This window comes from Peromyscus maniculatus, chromosome 6 (assembly GCF_049852395.1).
Source record: "Peromyscus maniculatus bairdii isolate BWxNUB_F1_BW_parent chromosome 6, HU_Pman_BW_mat_3.1, whole genome shotgun sequence".
In the NCBI taxonomy this organism is placed as follows: Eukaryota; Metazoa; Chordata; class Mammalia; order Rodentia; family Cricetidae; genus Peromyscus; species Peromyscus maniculatus.
Genome location: NC_134857.1, coordinates 113,822,849 through 113,844,400, shown reverse-complemented (window position 1 = coordinate 113,844,400; position 21,552 = coordinate 113,822,849). Strand labels below are relative to the sequence as shown.

Below are 21,552 nucleotides of genomic sequence, written 5' to 3'. Positions count from 1 at the left end.
TAAGCTAAATTAAGTCATACTTACAAGAAGAGCCTCTGAAACAAATAGATGAGGCTTATTCCAAGGAATATTTATATACAGTCTATTTTTACAATGAAATATGAAAAGTTGAATAGCTTGTGAAATTAGTTCAGTGTTTATAGGACACAAGTTAGTTGTCTCTAAGGAACTGGCCTTTTAGAAATGAAAAGAACATGAAATGATTCATGGAGTTGGCTTCCTCCTCCTAAAGAAGCAGTGTTTGAATACTGATTCAATGTGAGAGTTTGGTAACTGCTATGGATCAATAAAATCAGAAGTGACCTGGGTGTGGCGGCATCTGGAGGGTGAAGTGAGATGGCAAGTTCTAAGCCATTGTGGGCTGCACGGTGAAACCCTGTTTCCCACAAAAGGACAAGACAAACACACAAATAAACAAACAATGAAATACAAATCATAAACAAACAAACAATGAAATACAAACCATAGCTATTTGAACCATATAACCTTAGATATTACAAGAATTATCTTTTTACTCAACTAATCAGTTAGAATTTTCAATATATGAATTTATCAGTGTTATCAATGATATAAATATGAAAGCCCTAACTTTAGAATAAATAATACTTCCTTTTTAAAATTAGCATTCATATAGCTGTGTATTTACAATTTACTAATATCTCAAAATGCCAAATACTTTAAGAATTCATAAATATGGATATAGACACAGTATTCACAGTATCAAGTCCAAGGATTTTTCTTAAATGCAATGCTTAGATTTATGGCCACTCTAATATACAAATGACAAAGTTTTCTACAGATATGTTTATTTATAGGTCAATTGGAACAATAAATAAAAAGTAATAAAAAGTGAAGTAAAGAAAAACCACATGTAGCCGGGCGGTGGTGGCGCACGCCTTTAATCCCAGCACTTGGGAGGCAGAGCCAGGTGGATCTCTGTGAGTTTGAGGCCAGCCTGGACTACCAAGTGAGCTCCAGGAAAGGCGCAAAGCTACACAGAGAAACCCTGTCTCGAAAAACCAAAAAAAAAAAAAAAAAAAAAAAGAAAGAAAGAAAAAGAAAAACCACATGGAGATTTCACAGTGTCTTTCCATCAGGTTTTTTTCACAATATCCTTAATAAAGCTCTACCTATTTTAGTCACTCAAATTATTTCTTATTATTCAAATTTAAAGAGAAACTTAACTCAAAATTTTACAAATAATTATTTCTTAGCATCGTTTGTTTAGGAATTTCATTTTAAACATATACATTTTAATCCCTCTACTTGTCCATTTTAGTTAAAAAGGTGAGTTACATATACTTTTATAGTTTTTCTTCTAAATTAAAGAATGAGAAAAGGGTTCTATAAGTCCAGAAGTGCCAGATAGAAAACATATCTTTATAGGGCAAATACATTTCTTTAGTTGATTTTTTTTCCAGTTGAATATTTATATGTGGAGCAATAGATGGGATATTGGTTCCAACACTTGGGGGTCACTGCTCTATTTATCTAAGAATATCACGTCTCACTGACCACGTTCTTACTTCTTCGTTTACCTAACAGATGTACGTGTTGAGACCTTGTGAGTTTCCATTTCTCCATGTAAGAGGCAGGTACCTTGTTTGCTCTCTGCCTACACCCCTTCTTATGTTAACAAGTCCCCACATGCCTCTGCACACTGACTCTCCTCTTCCACCAGTCTAGTTAACAAGGATGGTTCATTTCCTTGAATCAGTGATGCAGGGACAAGTACAAAGTGCCATGCATGCTAAACCAAACCAGGATATGTTTGTCTCACTCTGCCTAAGAAATCACTGGAAAATGAGAGTCTCTCGGTGCTGAGCAGTCAAAATGGTATTACAGGATATGTTACTACAGGAGCAGATCGTGTTACCAACAAGAGCGATAGCCTCGATCGATTGAGGTTTGTAGTTTTGTCACTTAATGAGCACAACTATTCAGGTTAACCTATGGTGAATTGGAGAAGACAATGAAATGATACCAACACAGACTTAAGAGGAACCACAAGCATGTCTGCCAAGCCTCATCAATCACGAGTTTGCTCATATTGTAAAGTACCATGATATCAAATGCTTTCCTTGTCTTTATGGCTTAACTGACAGCTGTCATTCAAACAAACCGCACATGCCAGGATGGCTAAACATTAAGTAAAAGGGACTTGAATTGCCAAAGAAATCGGTATCTTTGGTTTCTAAAGAGATTCTGAAATATGTCTTTTAAGTTAGTACTGCCTTTCAAATACTTATTAATGGTCTTCCATCTTACATGGAAGCCAGCCTTGCACACTTGTGCCTATTAAGTATGTACTGTTATCCTGAGGTACTTCTTATATACTGCATTTGCATCTGTCTCTGCTGTTGTCTGTGTGATTTCAACCTGCAGATCTGTCTCCATGGCCATGAGTCCTTCTTTCCTCGACTGTATCAAACTGACTGAGGTGGCCAGTGCAAGCACACTTCACCTTCACCGTGTGCTTCGTTTCTGGAGGTTCCACCTGATTCTCTCATGTAGTACTGATCTCAGCTGACATCACTAATTAAGTATTGGGTGCTGCCCACCTTTTCAATGACAGCTTGTGCTGAGCTCTATTTCATCATGGTAAGTTGGACTCACATGCCATCTTTCTGAGTTTGTGACTTGTTAGGTTTCACTAGATATCTCTGGAGAGGTTCAAGAACATGGCATTTTTTTTCTGGGTTCTTTTTATTGTAAACTTGACAGTGATATCATTCTGGTGCTTTGCCAATGAAATGAAAACTAGAAACATAGTTAGGGTTTAGATTTTTACCTTCTCAATGAAGAACATATTCATTGAGTCAGGTGGTACGAACGGCCATGTTTCAACTTTGTCAAATTTTCCAACTTTGTCTTAAAGCAAGATTACTGTAACACATTCAATATTGTGACCTATACTTTTATTATTATCCAATAATAGTATAAAATGGGAAAACAACTGTTTTTTTTCTGAAATAAGAATTTTCTTTTAAGCATAGGGTATTTAAGTTCAAGATGTAAATATAATGAAACCAGAAAACCTTCGGCTTCATCATACTCAGTGGTTCAATGATGAAACAGCAAATACAATGAAAAAAATCTATATAAAGATAATGTTAAAGTTAGCGGCTAAGGTCTAATTTGTACTTTGTGACTTTGGTGGTCTTCTTTTAGTTTTCTGAAAACAACTCATTTCCTGTATAAAAAATCCATTTGCTGTGTTCTATATAAACAACATTAGCACAGATTTCTGTAAGGAAGTGGATTGACTCTAACAGAATATTGCTGGAAAGCTAATCAAATTGATGGCAAATAATAATCTTCATCTCGGAAATTGTGTATTCACTGAGCCCTAGTCATGGGTAGAAGGCATTGCACATGTCTGTTTGTTGTGTGTGCTTATGCATATACATGACTAATTAATAAAAATGAATCTTCTGAGTTAACCAAATTGAGTTATCAATTATACAGAAATTAATGAGTCTATTAGGATTCCAACCCAGGTCTCAGTTTCTCTGCCTCCTCCTCCTGCTGCTCCCTTATCCATTAATGCTTCAATAAAACACTTTCCTGGAGATGTCACCCAACTCTCCTTCCATCTCCCTTACTGTCTTCACTCCCTGTATTCCCTCACGTTTTTTTTTTTTTGTTCCACTGTTAGTACCTCACTCTGTTTTTCACCTTATATTCATATTTTCTGCTAGCTTTCTTTGCTTCTTATCTTGTCCTACTTTTCTTATCATCTGATCCTAATTTTCTCTGAATAACTCTTCATTCATTCTCAATATGATGAACATATGGGGGGAAAGCATGCCACCACCTTGATCACACATGCTGATTAAATCACAACTTCTTTAGCTTCCTTACAGCTGTTTAAATGCTGGGCACGTGACCCCAGCCAGGCCAACTGGATCCACCAAGAAAGAATCAACTGTTGGATTGCTGCTGAAAATGAGAAGGATGAAAATGATCAATATTCAGGAATTCCTGAAAATGGAAAATTAATCTCAGGGATGCTAGAAGTCACAGTGCGAACAAGTGAGGGTTCAAACTAAATCTGAGAAAATGGGGAGAATGAGAGCAAGATGACAGGCGTGGCCTTTTCTCAACGCTTTCCACCTCCGAACAAACCTCCCCCATCAGTTCAACCTCTTGTCTCTGATGCACTTTCTACCTTCTTTGCACAGTGACTGTGAAATGAAATACTTTGAACTGTTCTGTTCTCACAGGAACCATTTAATCTTTAACAACTTAGGAAGGATGTTTATATGGAATCTAATCATAGCTGTAGATTCTACAGCTCAGGTAGAGGTTGGCAAAGTAGGAGACAAGGCTATGGTGATACACATATTTTAAATTTTAGAGTATATTATTTTTTTTTCACTTTCAATGTACAACTCCATTGTAAATTACCATTTGTCCATAAGCATTCACATAGAGAGCGGGTGTTCTGGTTACTTCATGTCTATTGAAATGTCCCTTCAAACAGTGGATTGTCCTATTAAAACCCATTTCCTCATGAAGAAATTAGTAAGTAATCTACTACATTAGGCTTATTGGTAAGTCATTTGTTACTCTTCTTTTTTAAAGTATCAGATGAGATAGTCACCAGCAGGTTAAGTGTCAAAACCATGACAAACAACTGTTCAAGGAATACTGTGGTAGCATCACTGGAATACTGTTCTGAAATAATCCCTGCCTTAAGGTTTCTGAAGTGAGACATACAGAGCTCATGCCATAAACAAACAAACAAAAAGTTCATCTACCAATTCCAACTGATATCTTAGAGTTTACTTTCTGGTGGCCACTGTAGAGACAACTACTGCATTCTAATTTAGAGCTACTTGATGTACAAGACAACCACAGAAGATTCCACAACTTAATGAATTTCTGCCTTTTAAAGATATAAGAGGATCAAAGGGTTTTCAAAAATCTCAATCAGAAGCAGGTTTATTTGCCTATTATGTGTTAATTGTCACTAAGGACATAAGTCTATACATAGACTATGATTTGGAGGATATAAATATACAGCACTGGCAATGTATATAATGATTTTGACAAGAATTAATCATCATTCTTCCTTCCATACAGAGCAGTCAGAATAAACACAACAGAATAGACAGACAAGCTGCACAAAAGGCCAAAACAGTGAAAGGCTATTGTCAGCTGTGGCTTGAAGCACATCCGTAAATCCTGTGCCAGCTTCCTTTGAACACACCATTTTAAGAGCTTGGTTCCATGTGTACTCTGTCTTCTTGGGCCCACAATTTTATGACATTGTAGGAATATACTACATAATTCAGCTTATAAACTAACCCTTACATGTTTCTGTGAACATTTATTTATGTGATGTCTTTCTTAATGATGGACCAGTTGGCAAGCACCAGTTGTTTTATAGGACTCCCAACTGTGCATTTTCTTAAAAATCCTTAAAAATTTCATAATATTCTCGACTTTTTGTTGAGCAATCATGAAGGCAAGTACTTCTGTGTTTGTCATAGTTGTTTTCTTATTCTGGGTGTAGAGGTCCTTGGGATTACCGTGGAGTAAAACAATGGCCCTCTGTATCTTCAGTTTTGGAGCAATTTAGTGCTCAGAACTACAGTGGCAAGGAAGTACCTGGATCCTGTGGAGACTTCTGTAAAATGGTGGGTTCCACACCTAAAGGAGACTAAAGAAGTGAGGGTATTAAACACTTTCTCTAAAAACACAAAACTCAAGCACGTGTCTTTTCATCATGCTGCCTGGAATGGATTTCAACTCCCAGTGAAAAGGCTTATAATTATTAACTCTGTAAAGAATGGCAGATTAGAAACAAGGATGAAAATTAATGAACAATTTATACCGCAGTACTTTTATCATTATGAGACAACTTTTTCCCTTGTGAAGGATCATTTGGGCAAATCTGAACATCTTATCCCCTTTTTGTGACTGGAAGTCAACAAAAATTAATCTCAATTTTCAGTATCTACCCACTTTCCAGCACCTTAGTTCCCAGAGATACCAAATAAATAATAAGAATACCATCCCCTTTTAAGGAACAGCCAATAAGGAATATAAGCACACAGAGCTGAATTGTGAAGTCAAATTCAGTACAACTGTGCTTAATTTTTTTTTTAAACTGCAGTTGCCACATCAAACTTTTAACTCAATGGGCCTATGCATTAGAGAAAAGATTTGCATATGTAATTAATTAGAATTATGTGTGGATAAATATTGGTAACTATACAAATTTTGCAAGTGATGCAGAGTTGATTGGGGTAATAAAAGGTCAGAAGAATGTGAGTCCCAGAGAAGGGAGGATAGCTGGAGCTATTACTGCTTGTTCTTCCCTGGTATTTCCATTTGTTCTCCAGCTTTATCAGTGTGGGATATGGACCCCCAATTAAAACACTGATTGGAATGAAAATAAAGATACAATCACTATAGGAGAGTCCCAGACCTGACCTTATGCTTCCTCTCCCAGATCACTCATTCTCACCCCTTCATAGCCCCAAGCAAGTTCTTCTTTATAAATACAATTTCTACCTCTCACATAGAACTCAATCTTAGCCTTTCAACTCATATGTCAAAATTATATGTCTAAAACAAAAGAATAACTTTCCCTTATGTCAGCAAGTGTTGACTTCACTTTTCCAGGTATTTATACTAAAATCAGGAAGTCATTACTAATTCTTTTTTCACATATTTAACTCCTTGCATGTCTACAGATTCTGTTGCCTTTACTCTATGTTATAAACCAAATTAGTCTGATTTTACAATCTTCACTATCCCTGTCCTGATTCCATGTGTATTGCAATAGTTTTAATGTCCTTTCTATCACTCTGACCATATATAGTGTAAAACTCATGTGTAGTGCTTGGTATTCCTTGCTTCTCATAAACAGCTTTCTATTAGTCTTTTCAGCAAATGTCCAGTGTGATCTACAAGGTCCTCCATGATCTGACCCTACTATCTCATCCCCTGTCTCATTACTCCCTTCTCTCAAGTCCCAGACACTTATACTTTCTTGTGGTCTTTACATTTAAAAGATAGGTTTTTCCCTCTCAGCACAGGACAATATGTCTTCACTGTTGTTAATGCTTGGATTCTCTTTCTGCCTGGTAATATCTTATATTCATTAAAACTACAAATCAAGGCTTCTATCAGTATTTAGATGTACATTTAAACTTCAAATATAGAAATATCTTAAGAGAATATAAATATATCAAATATACAAATCATGTGAAAGTAAGTAAAACACCTGTGGAGCAAACTGTATGCACAATTTTCAGGACAGCTCCTTAAGTGATTGAAAATAGGACACAATAAATCAAAACCAGACCCCAGTAGAGAGCACTTACACAGCCCAAAAGATTCTACATAATTTCCCCAAATTCTCTGATTTCCAGTGCTAAATCTCTGCATTCAATTCAACCATACAGTACAAAAGCATCCTTTCCTAGGCAGATTTCTAATAGCTCATGCTAATATTCAGCTCCTCTGGGACACAGCCTAATGTACGAAGAAAGACCTAATTATACACATCCACAGGTGTACACACACACACACACACACAAACACACATATCTATTCAATATGTGAATGGAATATTTAAAAGAAACGTTAAGGCAAATCACAGAAGAGTAAGGAAGTTCTTAAAGTATACAATAAGAATTTCCAGCTGAGTATGCTTTATGCTTTTATCGAAGGTTAACTGGTACAGTCGAATTGTGTTTCTTTTTCTAAGCGCCCCTCCCCACGTGTGCAGCATCCCTTCAGCCACAGGAGCACTTTTCAGAAAGGCTGTCATCAGAAGACGGTGACTGAAGCCAGCACCAGGCTCCAGATTCTCCTACCACAAACCTTTAAAGCAGTTATGAAATGCAGTTGTGTATTAAGAAATACTTTATGTTCAGGTTAGACTCAGGCTGGTTTTGAATAGCAGCACTCTTGAAAAGTGATAGCAAAGTGCCTCCAGTTTGCAAACTGTAAGACCTGTAAGACATGGACATTTTCACCACCGCTCTCGTGGGGAAGACATGGGTGAACATGCAATGTGGTTAATAGCTCACAATACACAGAAGTTAAGAAACACTGACTTGAGAATTGGCAAAATAAAGAAGTAAATAAAATAAAATAAAATAAAATAATCTTAGTTATGAAGGACATAAAAGCAGAACTCAAGCCACCATAGCAGAACAAAAGATTGGAGGCCCAATTCTCAAATAAAAAAGTGCTACTTACACAGCATATGCAAATAAGTCCTTACATTGTGTACAGTGGTAGATTTGAATAATAGTTTTCTACACACACACACACACACACACACACACACACACACACACACACACACCCCAAAACAAAACATAAAAGAAGACTGGGAAAACAAGTTCTGCATAAAACCATAAACAAACACTTTTACCAAAACACTTGGAAAATCCATGCTGTGTGTAGAAATACAAATTATCTGGTTCAATATTGGGAAAGTTAATAATGGATTCTCCTCTCCAAATTATTCAAACTCTTGAAGAATCATCTCATCATCACATATGAACCTGTAGGCATTCATATTTTTGCTAGGTTGAAGTAAAGAAAAGTACTATTTGCCAAATTCCAATTGAATATATTTGGCATACTTTTGTTACTTTTACACAAATATAATAAAAAAGCATGTGACTTACCTGAGAAATTGTTGCCTATTTAGGAGTTTCTTGTAATTAGGATTATTGAAGTTCACTTTCTTGCTCTACTAAATCCCATCCTGTTGCCATGTTCCAAATATTTTCTATTTGGAACCCCAACAATGCACAAATCAGTGTCCAGTATACATATAAACCATCTTCTCAGGTGGTAGTCTATGAACACGAAGTCTTTGTATGGTATGAAGTTCTGTGTGTTCCTATATCAAGGATTTCCAAGTTTTAATACCATGTTCTGGTTGGAATGTGTGTGTGTGTGTGGTTTCAAAGGCATCAAGTAAAATTAACCCTTTGTGCTGAGAAGTGGTGAACAGAGGTCCAGCACATGGGTAATGCATAGCGGTGGACCCCAGGATTTCATTACAAGAAAAATTAACATAATGCAGATACCAAATCAAAATGAGAGGGAGTGGACAGAGACACAATCCCTTGTGCCATATTTCTTCATGGACAACATCTTCAAGAGTTATCACTAAAGATTTTCACTCAAGGCACAAGGAAGTCTTGAGGTGTTTTCTGCAGGCATGCTTACAATGGATAAGGAGAGGAGGTAGTTAGGGCTCATTTCTTCATGTTCAACTTAGTCTTTTCAAGTTTTCAGGAATCATATTCTTTTTATATAAATTAGATAGATAGATAGACAGACAGATAGGGATGAACAAAAAGAACAATAACAGCATATTTTAGGAAAGATTTGTACACAGCATCATACCACTAAGATAAGGACACATGCAGAAATACAAACCTTTATACCATAAACAATATTAGATGTTCAGAACTGTGTGTTCATTCATTTAAATCCCACAAATAAAATTTTTGCCATGGAAAAATGGAGATATTTTGAATACTAAAGTCCTTTATTTAACAACACAGAAATTTCACAAAAACAACTTTACTGGGCAAATTGAAGTGATTTTTAAATTTTTTTTTTACAGTTTTGTACATGCCCCATAAGTGATTTTTCTTTAATAAATACACTGTTTTCCAAAACTGCTTTTTTAAATAACTGCACAAGCTTACATACACCTTTACACAAATATCTATTAGAAAATGTAACCGATAACTGCACAGTTTGGAACAGGAGGACACCGGGAAAGGAGTCCACTTTGTGGCCCATGTCCTGAAATATCTATTTGGCAATTGTGAAGTGGAATCCCTCTGAACACAGTAGCTGTGTTTTATTCACTAGGAATAAAGATCTCAGTGTGAAATGCCAAGTTTAATAAAAACAAAATCTAAAACGTTTAGCTGTTACATGAGAACCAACTGTTTGATATTGCTGCGAATCCCGCCATGATCAAAGACCCACTCCAGCTTTCTGCTCAACATATTTGACCCCGAATCATACATTCATTTAGCTGTGTTCCTCTTCTCATTCTTTGATTACTGATACTATCAGCTTAAAGGCTTTATATGCTTTCGCACTAATTGAACAACGTCCATGCCAGGGGTTCTAACAAGGGATGGACACATTTCTTTCCTTTCGTGATTACTTAATATTAATTCATAGTAAGCCCATTGTCTCCCACCCCTGTGATTGCTCAGAAGGAAATTGAGGGTTGGGGGTTAAGCAACCAGGAGACTTTTTACATATGCATAATCTTAGGGAAAGATGATTGTATTTATGTCCCAAGGATAGATTCAGTACTACTTTGTGAGTATGCCTCTGCTTGTATGAGGACATACAGAGTCCACTAGAAGGAAACTCACCTTAGTCTGAAGGTCACAGAAGACAGAGGTCTGCATTATAGTATTCTTCTGGAGTGCTGAGGGCTAGCTAAGAGGAGCATTTACTTAGTACACTATGTGGCAATGTCCCACTTATTCTCCTGGGCTCCCCTTAAAAACTGCCAGGGCATGACATCCACTGAAGACTGGACTCTTATGGGTGTAGATTTCTATAATAGCCTTAGCAATATCTGATATGTAATTTTTAAGTTGTATATATACAACCTACAATATGATGGCTAATTTCTAAATTTCCTTGATATGGAAAATGAAACATACAGTGATCAACTGTTAAAGGTTATGTTTCATTGATATTTTGGAATAAAGAAAATGCATACCTTCAAGTCACTGCCCTAAGGCTACAAGCTGTCTATACATAGACACTTGAGAAAGAAAACTAGACGCAATCTAGAAGGATAATTTTTTCACCATCACCAATGAGAATTCTATATGTACCCTACATCTCGTAAACTGAGTTTAAGTGAAAACATAAAAAGTGTGTGGCATAATAGAAATTAGTGTAAATAATAAAATGTACGAGAATTAAAGAAAAAGGCCACACTGTTCATTATAGTAACAAATTCCTTTCATTAAAAATAAATGAACTGCCATGTGAAACAACACATTTACAATACACAGATTCATTGTCTTGGGAAAAAAAGAGGCAAAAAAAACCAAACCAAAATACATCAAGACATGCAATACCAACTTGAGTTTTTGACTGTCCATACATTGCTATGAGTTCCTTATTGTTTGCCTAATACAGTCTGAAAAGAAGTTTGTTTCATTTCTAATCATTTTTACAAAAGCAAGGGAAGCTTCCCATTCAAGTGCGAAAATAAGTTTCCAAGTACTCATAGTTAACAAACTGGCAAAAGTAAGAATAAAGTAAAATAAAAATTGTAAAGACACACACAGAGAGAAGAACAGAACCAATGGGACAATGACAAACTCATACAGCACTCATTGGTCCTACAACAGAAGCAGAAATTAGAACTACCAACCCTCTAAGGAATACACATGGAGTAGAAAGCTATCTCAAAAGTAATATACAGCTGTTGATGATTTCATTCCTTTCTCTAAACATAAGTGGGTGTAATACATAATGCATTTCTCTCACAAAGACTGCTTGACCATACTGCAGACTAAGCATTGGTATGCTAGCTAGGCACATTCATCCCACTGGTACCCACACTGGCATCATACAAACCTACTATGGTCTCATCAAGGTGCTCACTCCAGTGATGGTGTACCTGACCTGCCTTTAGAAAAAAATGTGTAATTCCATTTCCCATTCAACACTAAAACGAGATTTTTAAAAAATATTCCCCTGCCAGCCTTTGACACCCTTTCAAGTCCTCACTGACCTACCACTCTCTTCTGTGGCTTTTCTTCTGACTCATCTTGCTAACCTGTTTGACAGGCACAAAGAACAAAGATGGAAGTAACATGGCAACTTTTTTATTCTATGTGTTTTTCCTAAACTATATTTTATTCCTGAAACTGATCCTTACAGTTTAATTTAAAAAAAAAATCAAAATATTTGTCTTAATGGGATAGGCGTCCTTTAAGAAACATGACTGTCCTAGGAAAACCCAATCTTACAGGACAAGGTGCCCGGGTTCTACAAAGTATCCTGGGGGATGGGTTGTCTTGTTTTTATCAAATTCCTCACGCTGTGGCCTTGTTTCAAGGAAAGAAAGCATCCAGTGATAAGAATGGGGATGGAAGCCATGGGTGGTCCTCTGAGAGCCTGGGGGAAGAACCCTAGTTCAACTGGGAGGCGGTGGAAAGGAAGATAAAGAAACCAAAAAGACTCACTTTCAATGAATGTGTTTAATTATTTTTAACTTGAAAATATGCCCAGCCATGTCTTAAAGTAGGCTTCAATGCATTCAAGTGTTGTTTTAAACCTATCCGTTCAGTGTTATACATGGAATTAAAACATATGAATACTCTTCTGTTTTTACTTTTCCTACCCCTTCCCAAAGCAAAACATAAACAAAGAATCAAAAAGCTTGGGCAGCTTGTGTATGGCTAGGAAAAAAAAAATGTCAGGCATGACTTTCTCTTTCTATGATCTGATAACTTCAGCCTAGAAAACACTTTTTTTTAATAAAAAAATTATACAACTGATTCTGCATTTTCCAACTATTCTGAGTACTCCCCTTACAGTGCAACCCAAACAAGTCAACTACACTAAGTATTTGGGGGTATACCCTCTATACAGCTCGTTTGTAAGCAACGCAAGTGCATAACCACTACTCTAATATAGTGCTCAAAAGATTAATTGAGACCTTCACAGTAGCTTCCCCTCTTACATTGACACAATTGAAGGTAATTGCTGGATGCAGCATTATCTTTTAGTCTTGTGAAACTGGCCATCCAGTCTCTACAGAAAGATGCATGAATTATCACCAGTGCTGCTGCTGCTTCTACAAACAACTGGCAAAAATATTTAAAGCTAAAATTTATTGCTCCAGATTTAACTTGCAGAACCATACTGTTGTGTACAAACTGTTAATCTCCATAGATGCTCAGACATGATTGTCTCCTTGTGTCTAAACACACAAAATACAAGCTGCTATCTGTACAGTTTACAGTACTGAATCACATATATTTGAAAATGAAGTATAGATATGTACTTTGCAAAGATACATGATTTTACAGTCGGGGGTTACCCAAACTTATTTTTTTTTTTACAGCCACTTTCAAAATAGACAACAACTTCACTAGTATAGCTAAATTACATCAAAGGAAGGATCAGTGTATTGAAAGCAAATAGACTGGCCAATTCCCCAAGCTTCCCTGGTATTTTTATGTCTTTTTTCTTTTCTTTTCCTCTTGTTTTTTGAAGAAATTCCCTATACATAAAATGAAAATAATTTCTGAATATTTTCTTCAATGGTGGACTAAGTGGTTTCTTAAAACAAGACATTAGTTTGCCCTTTATTTCCAAATGCCTTGAAAATAAGATATACTACGGTTTTAAAAGAACCACCGGAATGCTTCAGCGCTGGGAACAGGTGTTCTCTATAAAAAAAAGAGCAAGAAAACAGGTTAAGCTTTCTTTCTATATCAATATAAAATTAATTTTTCTCCTTTACACTTCAGCTATGGTTTTAGTCAACCATACACAACACAAGGACATATATAGCAACATATAATAAAAGAGGAAATGCTCAAACTTATTAATACTGATTATAATGACTTAAACACATTAGATATTTAAAATACAGGAAATGCATCCTGTGCTATATGTAGTAATGAGAATAAAGGGAAGGTCCAAGGTATTAACCAATAGGAAGAGCAACTGGTACCTGTATGTAAATTCTGTAGCTGCCACATCATTTTAAGTTGATCATCTTTGTATCTACACATAAATGGCACATTCACATCATGGCACAGGAAACAGATCTTTCATGATCTCCATTTATATATTTTACCCATTGCTAAAATTCATAACCAGCTACATATGCCATCTTCAATGTGATACATATAAGCCTTTTATACAGCCAGAGTGACTATAACTGAATTATTCTGCCCATTACACTAACAAGTATGTCACCAGGCAATAACCTGAAGTTTTATATACAAAGTTGAAGTACATACATATATATGCAATCTATGCAAGATTATCATCAGAGCTGAGTGAAGCATTTCTTTCTGGTGACAAACTGAAATGCTAAATGAATATTGCCAGCCAGCCAGCCAGCCAGCCACTCTGTGTGTGTGTGTGTGTGTGTGTGTGTGTGTGTGTGTGTGTGTGTGTGTGTGTGTATGTGTGTGTGTGTGCATTTATCTTAAAAGAACATTCATAGTACTTAAATTTCCTAATAGAATACAATGGAAAGTTACACTACAAAATGTTCTAATAATGGATGTTGGGTTTGACTTACTTTCTCATACTGAAGTAATTTGGTTGTTGTCCTCTTTTCATAATAATGCTAATTGAAAATAAAAATCTGTATTAACCTAGTACATTGTCAGTCTGACTTTAGACTGCTCTCCTTTGAGAACCCCATACCCATGCTATTGGGGTGTGTCTTACTTTACTTCAAGTGCCTTTCTTTGTCTTAGACCTAGAGCTTAATACTATATTAAAATATCTCTATTGCTAAAAAAGTTTAAGTGACTAAATTAACTGTTTTGGAAGGCAAATTTCATTTATACTGTTGCCACTAATAACTGCTTTTAAAAACTGTCCCCAAAACAATCAAAACTTCAACTATTAAGACAAACTAATTTACTATAAATTACATAGCTCAAATTTGCAAGCATATGTAAAAAAACTAAATTGTACATTCACAAAGCACACAGAGATCTACTATACTCAATAAAGTAGCAACTGTTGTACTGGATATTGATTCCTACTGATGATTTAACTGATTTTGTCTTCTCCCACTCACTGTATATACCAGACCTCCATCATTTGGTTGTTTGTGAAAAAAATTCTTTAACTAGTTTCTAAATTTAACTTTTGAATACTAAATGTAATAATTATAATTCTAGTTACATTTACTTATTCATTACTTTAGGAACTATACAAAGCAATAAGGAACACAACATGCCCATTCTAACATTCATACTTGACATAGGCACTCACATGGCACACACACAGATGAACACACATGAACACACACACACAAGCAGGAAATGAAAACTGAAAAGTTCTACCAGATGCCACCTTGCTTTCTGATGCCAACTAAGAATAAATTCTATATAAGTAAGTTTATTTATAAAAAATGTAGTCATTTTTAACAAGATACATTAGATCCAAGTGTATCCATGCAATTATATATCTACACTCAGATTCTCATATGAAAAATAAACATGTGCATATATATTCATATATATGCACATTTATGTGTATATGTATGACAGAGATGCCAACTTACTCTCAGATGCCAACTGGAAACAAGTTTATAAATATATACTTATGCAGTCGTGTATCTTGATAAACAGATATGTTTATGAAGATAAACAGAAAAAGTACAGAGTACGTTTTTTAAATGAGCTGAGTCCTTATGCCTTAGACATACTTTTGAATCTATTTTCTAACTTCCTTTACCCCTTTCTGCTATTCAATTTATTTGTACTATTTAGTGAAAGCAAGCTTTTAAAATGCTACCTAGAGTCAAAGGTCACTTTAGTAAAGAAAAGATGGTCCTCTCTCAGTGCTTGCTAGCACTAAGAATTCACCCAACAGGAAGAGACATGAGAGAAGCCAAGCAGAGGTTTCCACAGTGATGTGATTTGCCATAAAACAACACCCCAGCGATGCTCTTCTGTGATTTCACTGTGCACTGGGGTGAGGTCAGAAGGCATCCTCAGGTAGGGGTGGTTAAGATAAGCAGAGAAGTTTTTAAAATGACTTTTCTTTACATTAAGATCTTTGAAGTAATGAAACTTAAAAAAAAAAAAAGTTAGTTAAGGAATCACCTAAAACACATAAGAAAAATTAGGAAAACCACCAGTGCAATAATTGAAACAAATTATCAAACATTAATCAGAAACTTACAATTTCCCTGCTAGTTTTATTTTAGGATTAAAAGAGAGCAAAACCCTTTAGTGTCCTAGAGGTTACACAAAGCTGCCACACCTAACATTTTGTCCAACTTTTGTTTGGCTCACCAGAAATTGACTTGAGGGTGAGGCTGAGTTATTTGCAAATAAGCAACTAGAAGCAACTGTTTCCACCCCACTACTGGATTAAATCATAGGTTTCTGCTCAGTCCACGTAAATTTGGACACACGTCTTCCTGACGTTGTCAACTAAGGAGGACATCTTTGTAAGAAGACCACTGCAAATTGTTTGGAAGCTCAGCATATCAACAGAAGGGATTAGATGCCCTCACCAGCTACCTCCAAGTTAGATAAATTCAAAGTCCCAGCTGGGGAATCGCACTCTTGATAAGATTGCTATGACTTTGTGGATCTCAGTGATGCTGGCAGGGGATAGTTATCCTGAGTGGCAGGAAGACCAGATTCCCCTGGAAGGAAATGGGGTGGGAGGTAATGAACAGAATTGAATTGATTACATTGTTTAAGTCAGCCTTCACTGCTCATGCAGGTGTGAGTAGCCTGGCTCCCAGGAGGCCTGTGGGGGAAATCTGCAGGTCCCCATCCCACCCCACCCCCTTGTCCCTCTTCTTGGCATTGCTATAAAGCCTGCTGCAAAGAATTCTGACAGAGGCCAGTTAGAGAATGACCTTCAAGCTTGAAAGAAGGGCATGTGTTTATCCCCTAAGTAACGCTTCAAAGCAAAGCAATGTCCTTCAACGAAGGAATGACGGAATGAATCAAAGCCAAATACACTTTGCATTTACCTAAAAAACTACAATAAATATTGTCTCTGCTGAAATGCATTTCAGTATGAATTTTTGCTGAGTAATGAAGAACAAACAGAAGAGATTCAGATAATGCAGACACCCCAAGCTCTGCCTGGAGGTTTCTTTTTTCTGGCACCTGTCAAGTGACCCCTGGCACCTTAGAGTCTTCAGGTCCTGCATTTATCTATCTGCCCATTCCTGTTAGAAGTATGTGCAGCCTAAAGAAAATTCACCTCCTGAAATCTTCAAGCAGAGCACCTAAAATTATACAAATGAGGGTATGGAGGCTGGTCATTTAGGTCTGGGTACAATAGAAAAATGTGAATGTAGCAGCACTTACCACAGTATATTTAACTTTTTAATGACATTAGACTTGAGGTTTCAAAGACCAAATTAAAAATTAACTTTGGCATTGAAATTTACCTCAGAATGCATAAAATTCTAAACTGAAATAACAGGGATGGCATTAGAATTTTCAATTGAGAATGTTAAATAATTTGCCAAAATTTGTTTGCATTACTTCCTAAAACAAAGATTCTCATGATTCACTTGGGTCTTCCACATTTGACTGTGAAACAGGATGGGTCTAACACAGTGATTTCAAAGATCTAGAATTTGAGAATAACATTATTCTTGCATTGATTAAAAATAATTGTTCATGTTCTTATTGATGCCTATTAAGGGAATACATATCATAAAACAGTTTTCTGATTGCCATATAATGATGGGAAAATGTTTTCCAGCCCAAGTCAAAGCAACTTTAGGCTGCACAGAGCCAATGAAACCTCTTTTGAGACCTTCTGAGATGTTGCTTTCTTGTTAATGCCACTACCAGTTTCTTGGACTCAGGGGCATCCTAGGCCTTGAATTTTGAAATATTTGTTATATTTGAACCTACATATTCTTACTACAACTTTTTAATAGCTTTTTAATAACTTTTTAATAGCTTTTAATAATACTTCTCAACTTTAGGATTTCTTTTTTTGGAAAAACAAAAACAAAAGGATTCTTGGTAATGAAAAAATCCTTTTTTTTCTGTTTTGATCTATAAAATAATAATAAAATATCATTACATACATTGAATTTCTTCCTATTAAATTTCAAAATCTGCTTGGAGATATGAGGCATTGTATTGCATGTACAATACCGTGTATGTGAACATATACCTTAATATATATGTTTATATACAAATAAAAAAATTTGAATAATCATGGTGTAAAGTGATACCTAGCAAAGGTATCTCCTCAGATTTTAACAAAAACGTTTTTTACGCTTCCTTTTTAAATAACCTACCATAAAAAGCATAGTCTACCACTATAGCCACTAGAAAGAATAAGTAGAACATAGTCATTGCATGAAGAAACTATAAATTTATGATCAATGATCAGCCTGATGCCTTGGAATGCACTGCTAATAAATAAAAATAACTTCATAATAAAAACAACTTATAAAATATACGAATAAGAGTATGATTTTACTTTCTACCATTTCTCTCTCTTTTCTTTTTAGCTGGTATTTTTAAATAGGGTTACACTGTGTCCCAGTCTGGCCTAAAACTCAAGTGCCTCCTTCCTCAGCCTGTGTAGTACTGTGACTATAGACTTCAGTCACCTCTCCCAGCTCTAAAATGACACCTCGCCTTTGTTCTTCAGGCCTCGCAATATACCTGTGGTATGTATGTACACAATGTGTAGCATATCAGATAAACTCCCCTCACAGTTGATTCATTTAGCACACACGTATTTTACATAATAAAGCCTTATTTTGGTCAATATTCAGAGGTAAATAAGAACAAGACTAATATTACCACTAGTTAGTAACAGCTAAAGGAGGGCAGGCACTAACTAAAAAACCGGTGACTGTAAAGGTGCATTCTCCCTTCCTGGCTTCTAAATTGACATCCGGCCTTAGAAACCGACACTCGGATTCTTTTGGCCAATGGTGAAGAGCTAGCAACGTCATTTTTACTCTCCATTCTCCGTGGCGGTTGCTCCTATTACTCTTTCTACTTTGGGAAGGAGCCCCTTCCTCCACCTTCTGACCTATCCCTCTAGCACCACCCTCATTACCACCACCAAGGGGATATGAGTTTAGAAGGCAAAGCTAGCTAACTGTAAGTAGAAGGACACACCTATAAACCACACTGCAAGGAACTAAGTTCATATGGTGGCAGCGTTAGTGAGGGAAACAAGAGTCAGAGAAATGAACTGGAGAAGAGATGGAGTCCGAGGGGAAAAAAAGACACATGGACACCATTAACCCAAAGACAATGCACATTCTGTTCCTAGTATCTAATGCAACTAACTTCCTTAGACATGACACTTGATAAATGCTACATAAAATTAAATTTGGTTAAAGAATACTTAAAACCACAACAGCCCAACAAATGAGTAAACTTACTGTGACATAAATGAGTATTTAAGGGATTAAAATGTTCTTGAACAGAAAAAAAATCCACCATGATACAGCAGCAACGTGCTATAGAGAAAAAGGTAAATTTTTAATGACCCACAGATTTTAAAAAGGATTTTTCAAAGAAAGTATTTTTCAAAAATGACTGTATATAACAATTTTAATCTTATGTGTAAGCAGGAGTACAAAAGTAAAATTGAAATTAAAACTGTAAAATTTAGCTGAACATGGTGGTGTGCACCCATGATCTCAGTACTTTGGAAGTACAGGTGAGAGGAGCAAGAATGTAAGATGATCTCAGGCTACAGGCAGAGGACAGTCTGGGCTCTATGAAACTGTCTTACAAAAATAAATGTGTAAAAATTAGGTTAATGAAATTTAAGCTACACTGTTTATAATGTACAGAAGGTTATTTATATATCCATAAGCTTGTATTAGAGTATAGGTACATATAAATATATCTGGCTATAGGATTTGAGTATATTTCTGGGTACACACACACACTCAAATCCACTCTCTCCCTGATGCTGCCCTGCTAATTTCTGTCTGAAATATTGCCTCTAGGTGAAATATGCTTTTTTAAAAACTGATGAAGTTGTTAAAGAATTTTGAAATTTGAAGTAAATGTTTGTTAAAACCATGGATTTTTATCAAGTTCACCACTTTTTTTTAACTGAAAACAAGAAGAGATATTTGTATAACTATCAGAAAGTTGTATATCACTTACAGTATTTAAGATGTTTAAGCTATCAAAGCTAGTTTGAATAGCCTCTAAATTTTACTAAAACAAAACACAATAGTTACAATTATCATCCATGGCCCATCTTACTTACAGAATTTTCATTCCTATAGACCTAGGATCTGGAGAAATATTTATTTATTTTTTGATATATTACATAAAGGTTTAAGTTGAGTAATATTTTGACTGAGGTCACTGGCATGTTGTTCAGTATCTACTCAAGTAACACTCAGCCACTGACACACCCTGCCCAGAAACCCTGAGAGTATTATGCACCTAAATTGCTCAGAGAAACTCAGAGAACAATCATTCTAAGTAGTTCCGCCAATTAGATGTCATCACCAAAATAATTCTCTTGGTTAGACACATGCTCCCAAGAACACCATGAGGTCTTTGCAGCCTGGCTCTTCCAATATTTTCTCCTCCTCTCTCTTTGCCTCTTCTCTCTCATCCCTCTGCTTTCAACTAAGAATCGCCAGCTCAAAGAATGTTCACAATTATTCTGACTTCTTCATCTTTCTTATTAATATTTTTAAATAAATAATATAAAGCCAAGAATTAATATAATTAAACTCATTCAAGTTTTTTTTTTTTTACATGTATCCTCAATCACTGAAAGTATATTTAAGTTAATTTACACTAGGAGGCTACACACATGAAGGATTCCATGGCTTTGACATCAGAGTATCACCACATACCAGAATACTCTAGCCTATAGGTTCAAATTCACCCTCAGCAAATATTCATGGGTTTTTCTACATTTTTGTGCAAACATAATAACGCTTAAAGAAAATTAGTAAGCCTATATTTTTAGTCCTGGGATTTGTTTATAATATGTAGTAAGCAATAATCTTTTCACCATCATTCTGAAATCTTTTCTATATGTTCAATTCAGTATTTTTCCAGGAACTTTTCTTATAATCATTTTAAAATTGTGTTAACATCTTTGAATACTCGGTTGTTTATAAATAGATGCCTTTAGTTCCCTAAACACTATCATTAATTAATTTTGAGGATTTGTCTTCTCACCTTGGCCTTCCTATGTTTCTACCTGAACAGTTGAGTTTTATCTTTAAAGAGAAAATTGAAAGAGGAAAAGAAAGGAAAGGAGAACAGGGAAGGGAGGGCTGGAGAGAATTCAGCAAAGGCAAGAAAAGCTAAGCTATGCTAAGCTAGTTTCCCTGGAACTAATTTTTCCATTGTGGTGAATGAAGAAAAAGAGCTCTGAATGGTTCTAGTGGATCTAATCCCAAACCCATCTTCTCACAGATTGTAAAGCATTAACAATCTCTGTTCGTTTTGGATGTAAAGAGACTCAAGAGTGACCTAGAGCAGCCTAATGCTTTTCCTGTCTGCTGTAACCTTGCAGCCTGAGCCTCACCTCACTCCTCTCTCCTCCGCCCACCCTCTGTTCCTTCCAACATTCCCTTTTCTCTTATTCAGAACCTAACCATACACCTGGAAACACAACAGAAAATCTTAGTATGACATCATGCTCCACCCACAGTAGCACTGCGGTCACCATATATCCATTTGTGTCCTTTATCCAGGTATGGAGGACAAAACCAAGGTGACCCATGTCCACAAGTGTGCTGTTGTTTCTAGACTTCTCTAAAATTTCAACTGTTCCATTTATAATTAGTTCATTTCTTAGATGGGGATT

The 21,552-nt window shown here is 35.9% G+C and overlaps 1 protein-coding gene across 1 annotated transcript in view; it reads right to left on the bottom strand.

Moving 5' to 3' along the window:
- Positions 1-4,923: 4,923 nt before the first annotated feature.
- Positions 4,924-21,552, bottom strand: part of Cxxc4 (CXXC finger protein 4) — a 29,951-nt gene continuing 13,322 nt past the window's right edge. Inside the window, exons 4-5 of the mRNA XM_076575019.1 lie at positions 8,661-13,439; positions 4,924-5,668 (exon numbers count right to left, since the gene is read on the bottom strand). Coding sequence (XP_076431134.1) covers positions 13,395-13,439 — 45 coding nt within the window. The 3' untranslated portion in view covers positions 4,924-5,668; positions 8,661-13,394. The remainder of the gene's footprint in view (positions 5,669-8,660; positions 13,440-21,552) is intronic.